We start from the raw sequence: 11831 nt of genomic DNA, 5'->3' as shown, positions 1-11831 counted from the left end.
CACTGCACCTGGTGGCTTTAGCTCTTCAACAGCACTCTCCGTCTCGATGCAGAAAAAGTATCTTCCTTGCACGGGGACTGGCGCCCCACCTGCTGGTAAATGAAGGATGCCCCCTCCCAGGTGCAGCCACTCCCTAAGGCACAGAGTCTGGAATAAATGCATTTCATGCGTTTGGGGATATCGCTTCCTCGCAGCCCACAAGACGCCCGCCTTGGCTTCGAGAAGAGAAAATCCACACTCACATCCACGTCTATCCCTGCAGAAACTTCGTCCGCTCCCATACCTCTCCAAGGATTGCAACGAGAGGGCTTCTTCCTAGAGCGGCAGCATCCCCCCCCCCCCGCGACCTCACTTCCTGCCCTCGCCTTCAAAAATCCCCCTGGCGCCATCCTTCCGCCTGGCAGGGATGAGGCGCATGCTCAGTTCGACTTCGAAGCCAGGACACCGCCAGGACGCCAAGGTGCGAAAGATCAGATGTTTGAAAAGCAAAGCGTGTTGGTGTGTTTCCGTGGCAGTGGCTCTCATCGTTTGAACTCAAATAGAATTCACTGGGTGCAGATAGTTAATAGGAGATCGCCAGTCTGTTCTGGTAATAACATTCTTCCCTGGTATTAAAGATTCAACGGTCACACATTGAGATTTAAAACTTAGTTTAAGAGTTTGGAAAATATAGAAATAATTTCTGGCCCTGAGATCTTCTCTTATTCTCCCATTTCATGAACATTTACATTGGCAACACAGAGATAAACGTCCATACAAGAAAAGAGAGGATAAAGAACTTATTTGGTTCAGAGGCTTGATAAGAACCTCATCTATACCTCGCTGAAAAAAATAGTCCGGAATTCCACCTTGGTTCCTAATGAGACGAATTCTGTAATTCCTTCTTTAGGTTATAAAATCTCACCTATAAAGGACACTTATAGTTATCTGGAGAATGGTATGAATCTGTGTAATTTAACATCAAAGAAATTCCTTCACTGTAGAAACAACTTACCAAACACAGTACAGCAGACTCTCTTGGCAACCTTTCAAACGCACAAGCAGAGGATTGGGATCTGACTTTGATGAGATAGCTTGGAAAACATCATAGCCTACCATTCTCTTTAAATCAGCCAGATCAGCCAGCAAGAATCATTGACACAACCTCTATATTTAAGGTTTTCGTCATCTGATGAATTATGAATATGGGTAATTGGGGGGAGGGGGGACGAGTCTGACACCTTTGCCTTGGATCCCAAAAAGCTTTACTTACCTCAGTGTGTTGTGTAAACAGATTCTACAGATTGTGTTTGACGGTGTGTACGTGTTAAGCCTGGTCAAAATGATGCTGTTTTTGACGCATCCAGCTGTACATCTCTGCATTTAGGTATTCCCCATTTATTTTGCTTGCTAGAAGGTGGCCATCATTTGACCACAGGATACTGTGATGGTCATAAATGTGAACCAGTTGCCAAGAGTCTAAATCGTGATCACGTGACCATGGGGATGCTGCAATGGTCGTACGGTAAGTCGTTTCCCCCCCCAGCACAAATTTATTTATTTATTTATTTTTCAAAGTTACCGCCCCCACAAGATTCAAAAAACACTGCCTTAGAGCGATAATATTCTCCTGATATTCCAAAATGAGTATCATGTAACAAGAAGTCATGTTTAATACTTGCTTTAAAAGACAAAACAGTGGAAACAATTCCTGGCCATTGGTATCTTCACCTCTTGTATCATTCCATCATCACCCAAGGTTTAAACAGGTGGATAGACATAATCAAGGTACGTGCTAACCCTCTGAGATATGCCAGGTCAGGAAACAGACACGGCACAGGTTGCAGAAATGCTACTTTATTGTTGTAGGGTATAACAGCAGAATCTTGAGAGCCTGACAGAGCTCCCACCTGTCCCCTCTTATACCAAGAGGGGTTACCCATTCCTTAAATGGCTGGGTAACCGAATTTTCACCTACTGCCATCAATTCCGATTTGGACCAGTTGTCATAGAGTATCCTGCTATTTTACTAAAGGCATCTATCATCCACATCAACATTGGAACAGTAGCATGAGGTTTAGAAATAAACAAAAGAATGTCATCTTCAAATAAAACCAAGTTGTGTTCAACCAAGTTGTGTACTATGGTTAAGGTATTGAGAAATTGGTATTTTAATCTCTCTTTATTGAATGATAAAAAATTGGTACAACAAATGCAGGCAGAGACTTTACAGTACTTTGATTTGAACCGAGAAACATCAAGTGTCCACAGTTTTGAATGGGAAGCATATAAAACATACCTGAGGTCAAATTATTGCTCATGCATCATACAAAAATAAGATGAAAAATAAAAAGGAAAATAATTTGAAAGATGAATTGAAACATTGATGAGGACAGATGGTTAGATGACCATTTACTACTTTGTACAGAGAAATACAGAAAAGGAAATATGAGCTAAACACTATATCGTAGCAGACAGAATTCATGCTAACATGCCTATGACAGACATACAGAGAGAACAGAGAAAGACCTGGCGAGGAAAGACCTGTAACCTTACTGTATAATTGCTTAAAGCGAAAGAAAGATAGGGCAATGATTCCAACTATTAGAGGTGAAAGTGATGAAATATATGAAACTTTGATAGATATAAAGTGTTATTTTTAAAGCACAGTTCTGATTTGCATGGTTTGCCACTAGGTGAATTCCATAACGCAAAGTATCTGTTCACATCAAAGGTCCTCCCTTGCTTCACACCATCTCCCATCTTGCTTGTTTTTGACAAATCAGGTCCCCACAAATGACTGACGCTCTTTCCATTTCCCTTAAATGTATATGATTTCTCCTTTGTATGGATCCTGTTATGGGAAGTAAGGGATCTCCTCTGCTTGAAGATCTTCCCATGCTCCATGCATTTATATGGTTTTTTTCTCCCCAGTGTGGGTCCTTTTATGGAAAGTAAAATGGCTGCTCTGCCTGAAGGTTTTCTCACACTACATGCATTTATAAGGTCTCTCTCCCATGTGGATTATTTTATGGGAAGTAAGGGAACTACTCTGCCTGAAGCTCTTTCCACATTCCGTGCATTTATATTTTTTTTTTCCCCCCGTATGGGTCCTTTTATGGGAAACAACTTGGCTGCTGGTTCTGAAGTTTTTCCCACACTCCAGGCATTTATAAGCTTTCTCTCCAGTGTGAATCCTTTTATGGGAAGTAAAATTGTTGCTTCTTCCGAAGTTTTTCCCGCACTCGAAACATTTATAAGGTTTCTCTCCCGTGTGGATCTTTTTATGGGAGGTAAGGTGACAATTCTGCTTGAAGCTCTTTCCACACTCCATGCATTTATATGGTTTTTCCCCAGTGTGGATCCTTTTATGGGAAGCAAGATGGCTGCTCTCTCTGAAGGTTTTCCCACACTCCATGCATTTATATGGCTTTTCCCCAGTGTGGATCCTGTTATGGGAAGCAAGATTGCTGCTCCTTCTGAAGTTTTTCCCACACTTCATGCATTTATAAGGTTTCTCTCCCGTGTGGATCCTTTTATGGGAAGTGAGGGATATGCTGTGCCTGAAGCTCTTTCCACACTCCGTGCATTTATATGGCTTCTCCCCAGTGTGGATCCTGTTATGGGAAGCAAGATTGCTGCTCCTTCTGAAGTTTTTCCCACACTTCATGCATTTATAAGGTTTCTCTCCCATGTGGACCCTTTCATGTGCTGCAACGTCACTGCTCTTGCTGAAATTTTCCTCACATTCCACCCACTCATACAGTTTCTCTGTTACATACTCCATTTTCTCTAATGTAAAAGGAGACGTTTGACTGCAACTTTTTCCATTCACTCTGCGATTGTCCTGGTTCTTTTTAGTAAAATTTTTGCAGTTTTTATAGAAATCTGATTTACCTTTCAATAGTTTCCCTAAACCTTCTCCCCTTTGATTTCTCTTACTATTCTGAGGAATTGGGAATCCCTGGATTTCAACATGGAGAGAGGCAGGGGATTTATCGTCTCTGCTGTTTGACTGATGTCCTTCATGCATTCTTGGTCTCCATGGCTTTCCAAAAATCTCTTCTTCCTCCTTTTCTTGCTTGCTTTTTTGTAATGGGACGTCTCTCTGATGGTAATTTTTATTCTGTGGGTCGTCAACTGATTGAAAGAAAAAGAAAGAAGATATACCATTGAAAGTTTAGGGCACAGACTCTGTGAATGGAGACCATGAGCTTCATCTGTTATTTCTCCAACCCTTTCCTTCTTTCCTCTACACTTTGCTGAATTCCAACTTATTTTGCATTGTGACACTGTCCCAAGGACAATCAAGTTGTGTTTTTGCTGGACTATTTCCGACATTTCATGCTTTTCTTCCTCTAATCCAACCAGGTCATTTTCCCTAAGAGAGCCAGTTTGGTCTAGTGGTTAAGGTGCTGGACTAGAAACCAGGAATCTGTGAGTTCTAGTCCCGCCTTAGGCACAAAAGCCGGCTGGGTGAACTTGGGCCAGTCACGCCCTCTCAGCCCAAGAGCCAATCAGGCATAGTAGGAGAGTTCTAGTCCCACCTTAGGCATGAAAGCCGGCTGGGTGAACTTGGGCCAGTCTCTCTCTCTCAGCCCAAGAGCCAATCAGGTATGGTAGGAGAGTTCTAGTCCCGCCTTAGGCATGAAAGCCGGCTGGGTGACCTTGAGCCCGTCATGCCCTCTCAGCCCAAGAGCCAATCGGGCGTGGTAGGAGAGTTCTAGTCCCGCCTTATGTAGAGAGCATTGCATGCTATGCTGTTGGCTGGCAAACCACGACAGCTGTGCAAGATGTTCCTTTACATTGAACTTTCCTTGAACTTCCCTATTTGGAAGAGCTTACAGCAAAACTTTCCATTATGAGGCTGGTGTAGGCTGTAACAGGAGATGCCCCAGGATTGCAGATCACGAGGACTACATGAGCCAAGCACTGTTATTTAGACCAGTCAGCTCTTTGTAATATGAGCTTCATGTTTATAGTAAAAGAATAATAAAAGAGAGCTTACAGCTTGAATCGGGGCTCTCATCCCGAGAAAACTTGCAGCCTGTGTATCATTCATGAGAGACCACCACAGCCTTAGGCATGAAAGCCGGCTGGGTGAACTTGGGCCAGTCACGCCCTCTCAGCCCAAGAGCCAATCAGGCATAGTAGGAGAGTTCTAGTCCCACCTTAGGCATGAAAGCCGGCTGGGTGAACTTGGGCCAGTCCCCCTCACTCAGCCCAACTCGGTCCATTGTAGATTAGCCTCCTTGTGGTGCACCCCGGGCAACGTGACTTGTCATGGCTAAATAGTCTACACATCTGGCTGCTGGACCTCACAAGGAATTCCCACCAAGAAAAAGCAGCATGAACACCGAACTGCTATGCCATACAATTTAAAAAAAATTCCCTGAGACTAAACAGTGAGTACCTATGGGAAGCAGAATTGTATGAAGGTGAATGGAAAAAGACTGAGATCATAGTATAAGAGGAAGTGTAGATCTGGTGGATATTTGCCTCCTTGGTTTATTTATTTGCTTATTCAGTGGATAAGCCGCCTAATGATGAAGTAATTCAAGCAGACTTTTTGGAAGGCACTTTATGCATCGGCACATGAGGCATAAATACATCACTGGAATCTTCACCAAATCAAATGGAAAGCTGAGCCTGCTGAATGCACCTGGATGCACACCTCATCAGGAGAGTGTGCGGGTGGACGCCTCTGCAGAAGCCAGGAGCCTCTCCCACAGGAGAGAAAGAGGCATCTCCACATACTGTAGCTTAAAGTGGCCAATAGGAATCAGAAGGAATCAAGAGTCAGAAATCACATTATCTGCGTAACGTTATCGCCATGGCCAACATTTTCCTGGCAAAAAAGAGGCAACTTTGCTTTGAAACGAATAGCTTTCAGCTGCCTCAGTGGGCTGAAGCTGAGAGAAAGACCACATCAGGAGAACCTTGCAAAGAAAAAAGAGTTTCCGGAGAATGTTTTTGGCACAGTTCGGGGAAGGTGAGCAAGGGCCCTCAATCTGTTCATGATGAGATTTCAAAAATTGAAACAACTGAATCCCACTCTAGAGATGGCCACATCTGAGCAGTTATTCGCAAATCTCTTCTTTTCTTCAGAACAAGGGAAAAGTTTCCTCCCACCAGGAAAACATCCAACTTGGAATTTTATGGAAGAAACAGCAGCAACCTATGTCTTATTCCAAACTAGTTCTTTAACTATTGGAACCCAGCAAAGTCACTCTTACCCAGAGAAGCCACGTTCCTAGAATTCTCCAGCATGACTTCTTCATGCAGAGCTTTTTGGTCAGAATCCAGGGCAGCCCACTCCTCTTCGGTAAAACACACAGCCACATCCTTGAAGGACACAGGACCCTGAAGAAGGACAAATCATTTTCCTATTAGCAGACATGGCAGGAAAAGACTTGAAAGTTCTCTCCCATAACTCAGATCAGGAAAACAGGCATTTTCTCTGCAGGATTCAGAACTTCAGGATGAAAACAGACAGAGCTCACAGCCTCTTCTTCGTGTGATATTTAAGGTAAAACCTGTGAATGACCCTCCATGCAATCTGGTGCCAGGAAGCATAATATCTTTCCAAATAGTTTGGCTAACGTGGTTCAGCAGTGGCAGAACAAGATTTCTGAGGGGAAAGAGGTTCTGAGGGGCAACCATTTGACATTCTAGCCCATCATCCGTGGTGTTCCTCAAGAATCACTGCCATCCCCATTGAAAAGCTATGCAAAACTGCTGACAGATCAGCCAGGGAATGGCATGGGAGCTGGACGATGTCCAAACCCACTGCAACCCAACCAGGTTCTCTTTTGGACTCTAGGAAATTTCCTCATACTCTGAACCACTGTCTGGATTGGAACTAACAACATCAAGAGGTGACATTATTCACCTGACATTAATGTTCCAAAGGTGCTTCTGGAGAAGGAATTGAACTACTTTGGGATGGATTTTCAGGCTGTTTTGCATGGGCTGGCATGAACAAACTACATTTGCCATTCTGGGAAAGGAGAAATCCGTGTCCGACCTGAGCTGGGATCATATCTGTAGTTTCTGCTTCAGCATGAAGAGGAGATGTTTCCACAAGATCCAGCAACGTTGTTCTGTTCTCTATGAGTGAGTCAAAGGGGGTGGAAGGAGCAGATGTATTAAAAACATTACTAATAAATTCTGCAGAGATACTACATACAAATCCCATTCTAGCCCACCAGCTCAAGGTTTAGTAGTGAAAGAATTCATAAATACATCTGTTCAGAGAGTTCGGAACTTCACTGCACTCATAACAAACTACCACCCCCTCTTACCTGGTGACGTGGCCTGAGCTTGATCCTCTGGAGAGGTCACCCCCAAGAGCAGCTCCTGGGAGGGTTTAGACAGATGCACCCTTGGTTTGGGCCTTTCAGCGACCACATCCACCAAGGGCACCTGCATCGGGAACGCCTGCCAGGAACAAAGAACAAAGGGAGTTTGGGACGCACAAAGGAGTAGATTCTTGCCCTGTGCCCCAACATTTGCACCTGCCTCCCGTCCCACCCAACACTGGACTGGAAGGAGGACTGGCTTCCTGCTTCTCCCGGGACATTATCCAGAAAGGACAACGGGGTTGCCTAAAGAGGATGCAAACCCCCTTCCTTGTATTGCTAGCTCCAGAAATGGCTCTTAAGGAGGCGCTGAAGGATGCCAAATACTGTCCCTCAGGCCACACTCCACCTGGAGTGCCAGGATGAAAAAGGCTCCCACCTGCAGCTCTCCCTGCTTCTTGTCCTCCGCCTGGCTCAGGAGGAAGCCTTCGACCAGGGCCACCGCTTGGGAACTGGTTTCTGCTCCACACTCCCTCACCCAGCTTCCCAGCTCCGGGGTCAGGATGGCCAGGAGCTGCTCCAGGATCACCAGGTCCAGGATCTCAGCCTTGCTGTGCTTCTCTGGCTTCAACCACTGACAACAAAGCTGGTGGAGCTGGCTGCAAACCTCTCGGGGCCCCGAGGTCTCCTGGTAGTGGACGCTCCTGAAGTGCTGACGTGGTGCATCCCAAGGGAAGTTCTCTTCCTTTGGCAAGTTCTGCCCCGTTCTTCTCCAAAGCTCCCCACAGTTCTTAACCCAAGCAGCGGGACAGCCTTTTCCTGCTAGGTCCTGCGAGTCCATTTTCTCTCTCCACTCAAAGTGAACTCCAAACACAGCTGCAAGGGACCTCCAAAACCACTTCTATTCACAGGCCCATCACTGCATGAACTGGACTTGCATCAAAATTAAGCACCCATCTTTGGTTAGAAGTTCTCTCTAGAGCCGCAGACTCTTCACGCAGCCACAGTATGCTTCCAATCTGAAGCGGAAAAGAAACAGCAAAACCAGCTGCCTTTTAGCGGGATGCACCTGAATCAAACCCACAAAAGTTAGTTTCACAGCCCATGCTAATGTCGTTCGGAGCGGCTCTCTGATGGTCGTGCTGGCGGCCAGGCTGAACCCTGCATGCAGAGAGTGGGGCCATTCATAGTCATGCGGAGGTTCCTCTCCCCTTTATTTCCTCGCGATGGGGCTTTGCAAGAGAAAAGTGTGCCCTTCTTCCCCGCAACGACCAGAGCTCTCCCCTTTTTTCTAAGAAACGGAGGGGCTCTCTCCGCTCTCTGGGGCTGCACGTGATTCCCACTCTGCACCGTGCATTTTTCTTCCTTGCAGTCTGCACGGAAAGAGGAACCTCGGAGGATTCTTCCCTCCCAGGCTCACCCACCACCCAGGATTCCATTTAGATACTCACATTTACAAAATGTTGGGATTTTCTTGCCGGGCAGCCAACTCGACGGTCACTTTTGCTTGTTTTAAAAGCAAAGGCACACCGGACTTCACGCCTGGGACTTCTCAGCCCTTCCCCTTCTTCGAAGGGTTAAAATAGGAGATCGCTTCTGCACAGTGAGGAGAAATTCTACCAGGAAACCATCACTTCCCGTCCCCGCCCCTAGAACTCCTCTTACGCAAACACGTCGTCTCCGTCTGGCAGCCAATGATGACCGGCAGGGGACGCATGCTCAGTTCCATTTGGAAGCTAGACAGATGCCAGGCGTTGCGAGATTCTCAGTAGGGAGTTGCCTGCTGGATTTTGCAGGCGGATCCTGGAGATTCTTTTCAAGAGCGGTTGGGGGCTCTGGGGAAGTACACGCATCTTGTGCAGATGCAGTCATTGGGTCTCCAGTTGCACTGTGCGAACAGCATTTTACAGTGCTGATAGATTACGTGTTAGCATTAAGTACTTAATGAAAACAGTGCTGTTTTTTGATGGTTCCCTTTTCCTGCGCTCCCTCCCCCCCCCGGAAGGTCTGCAACTTAGCCAATTATGCCTACTGCTGTTTAGGCTATGGAAGACCTCTTTGGGGCCGCAGAATTTTGAGTGATTTTTTTTCCTGCTGCTCTTTCCTCATACAGCTGTCTTCATAATTTGTTTTAATACTTAATTTGTATTATTGTTACCCAACTTGAGTTTTTTAATTAAAAGAAAATGAAAAGCTACAATCTGAATTTTAAATAAGCAAGTGTGGGAGGAAATTAAGATCTTTCCCTGCCTGCCATGTTGTCTCCCCCCAGAACACTCTTCCTGCCATTGCTTCCCTTTCTTGAGCAAGGTAAAAGGTTAAAGATTACAAAATAGAATGGGTTCAATGCAAAAGGGGATGCCAGAGATTAAAATATATGACAGGAAACCCCAACCATTTAGACAAAAGATTCCTTTCAGATTTAATCAGAGACCTTGTAAAACAAAAAGGTCTCAGGTAACATTCTTCCCTAGCCAAACAGATCTCCATAATCAAATAACAAAAGATCCCTTCCAAGGTGAACATTCCAAGCTAGTAGACAAAGCCACAGCCCAGCAAGGACCTGAGACTATCTGAGGACAGGAAACACCAACAGCAAGGAGCCTGACCACAGAGCGCATCCCCTCTGAACCCCCGTAAACTGCTCTTTCCTAGTATTCCCAGAGAGCACCCCCTGCCAAGAAACCAGCTAAGTGCGCCTTCTCAGAAGTTCCTAGAAGGCGGGAACACCTTTGTATAACAACAGCCAAGCTTTCCTATATAAAGAGTTTGTGGGGAAAATACAAGTGTGGCCACCTCCAACCAGCAGACTCTGTAATGCTCTTGAAAAATAAAATTATCTCTGTTCAATCAATCGCCTAAGCAATGCGTTACCCCAAGGGTCCCCAAACTCTTCAGCTCACCAACCCCTTTGTGAAGTTTCAGCTTGTTCATTGACCCCCAAATAGTTATTATATGAAAATAATTTAATGAATACTACTTTAAGAGTTCTATTAATAATACTGTAGTACCCTTAAAGTAGGATAGTCAAATTGTTGGGTAGTCAAATTGTTATCCCAGAAAGCTTGGGACCTTTTACCTGGCATGCAGGCCCAATAAACTCAGAGTGGGGAACATACCTAATACTCCTTGCTCCTCCTATTTTTCCCACAACAACCTTGTGAGATGAGTTGGGCTGAGAGAAAGTGACTGGCACAAGGTCCTGCCTAAGGTGGGACTAGAACTCACAGTCTCCTGGATTCTAGCCGGGTGCCCTAACCACAAGACTAAACTGGATCTTTGTTAGATAAAAAATATAAGTATACATAATATTTTCTTGCTGCCCCTCAGTGGGTCATCTTGCACACCCTCTGGAGTATGTGCACTCCACCTTATGGACTACTGCTCTAGGGAGCTGGGACGTTGGTGACAGCTGATGTAGTGGAAAGAGGGAATGGCCTTGAGTGACAGGAGGAAGAGCCACTACCAAGAAACCTGGTAGTTAGATAAAAGTCTGAGTCCAGAGCAGAACTGTAACCTGAGAAGGTGTTTCAGACAAGCCCCTCCCTAGTTCTCACAAAGATAAAGGGAGGAGGGAAGAAGCGCATTCAGATTTGCAAGATTCTGTTACTATATCTTTATAATAAAATATTGGCCTGCAAGCTTTTGGTTTTCTAGTCTGGTCTACCTTGAAAGGCTGACATTTATGGGGAGGGGGGAGTAAAAGGAGGGGCTTAGAAAATCAGGGGGTGATCGAGCTGGTGGGATATGCCCCAAAATAGAGGTGAAGATTGGAGGGACATTTGATGGGCCCTTGCCTTCCTTTACTTGCTTCCTCTAAATACTGTTGTGTCCCAAAAGTAAGCAATGAAAACATTCCCAAATTGCATTGCATTGGCTGTTGACCCTAAACAATGTGAAAGAAACATTAGAATGTGATGGTTTGTTCCAGGTTCATAACAAAACATTTCCATTTGGGGCATACTCTGGTCTAAACCTTGGCAAGGGTGTATTTTGTTTTGGGAGTAGGTCAGCCCATTTGGTGGGGCGAGACTATTTCATTAGTGAGGGATTCAGTACATTGGGCAGCTCAGGAATTGCAGAGGGAACCCGTGTGAACTCAGCCAAGATGTTCTACAAACCCAACCAATAAAGGAAGGGGTCATTTGCTAAACAAAAGCACCCCAATTCTGCTTGACTAAGCGGGCGATGAGGCTTCCTCTGCATCTTTGTGATCTCCACCAGATGGCACGGACTAAGGGCCAACGTTGAAAGGAACCATGGCCCTAAACTTCCAGATCGCCCGTCTGAAGGACAAGGGAACTCCGGAAGCGTGTTAGGAAACAAGCTGCTGCAGGTATAGGCTTGCTGTACAGAACTGCATTTCCCAACGCGACCGATAAAGGACCGCGGGCCTCTAGGTGACATCGCAGAAACATTTTTGCAAGCTTTGCAACGGAAGCTCCGAGTAGCTTGCGCCGTTTCCGGTATCCCCTCTCCAGGAGGGCAGTGGGGGGGGGTCCAGGGAAAAACAAAGCGGGGTTAGGTACCCTGCCTCCTCGTTCCTCTTCC

The 11831-nt window shown here is 45.6% G+C and overlaps 2 protein-coding genes across 2 annotated transcripts; both read right to left on the bottom strand.

Moving 5' to 3' along the window:
- Positions 1 to 2633: 2633 nt before the first annotated feature.
- LOC134488923 (zinc finger protein 723-like) lies at positions 2634 to 3821 on the bottom strand. The gene has a single exon (XM_063291278.1). It carries the CDS (start codon positions 3764 to 3766, stop codon positions 2969 to 2971), a length of 798 nt encoding a protein of 265 aa, XP_063147348.1. The 5' UTR covers positions 3767 to 3821; the 3' UTR covers positions 2634 to 2968.
- Positions 3822 to 5877: 2056 nt separating this feature from the next.
- On the bottom strand, positions 5878 to 8254 carry LOC134489911 (zinc finger protein with KRAB and SCAN domains 5-like). Its single transcript, XM_063292784.1, has 5 exons — positions 7720 to 8254; positions 7284 to 7419; positions 7007 to 7089; positions 6216 to 6342; positions 5878 to 5918 (listed from the first exon to the last, which is right to left on the bottom strand). Exons 1-5 carry the CDS (start codon positions 8119 to 8121, stop codon positions 5878 to 5880), a joined length of 789 nt encoding a protein of 262 aa, XP_063148854.1. The 5' UTR covers positions 8122 to 8254.
- Between the last annotated feature and the right edge of the window lie 3577 nt (positions 8255 to 11831).

The sequence above is a fragment of the Candoia aspera genome, chromosome 2 (genome assembly GCF_035149785.1).
Source record: "Candoia aspera isolate rCanAsp1 chromosome 2, rCanAsp1.hap2, whole genome shotgun sequence".
NCBI classification, from domain to species: domain Eukaryota; kingdom Metazoa; phylum Chordata; class Lepidosauria; order Squamata; family Boidae; genus Candoia; species Candoia aspera.
This window is presented reverse-complemented; position numbering and strand designations above follow the sequence as displayed.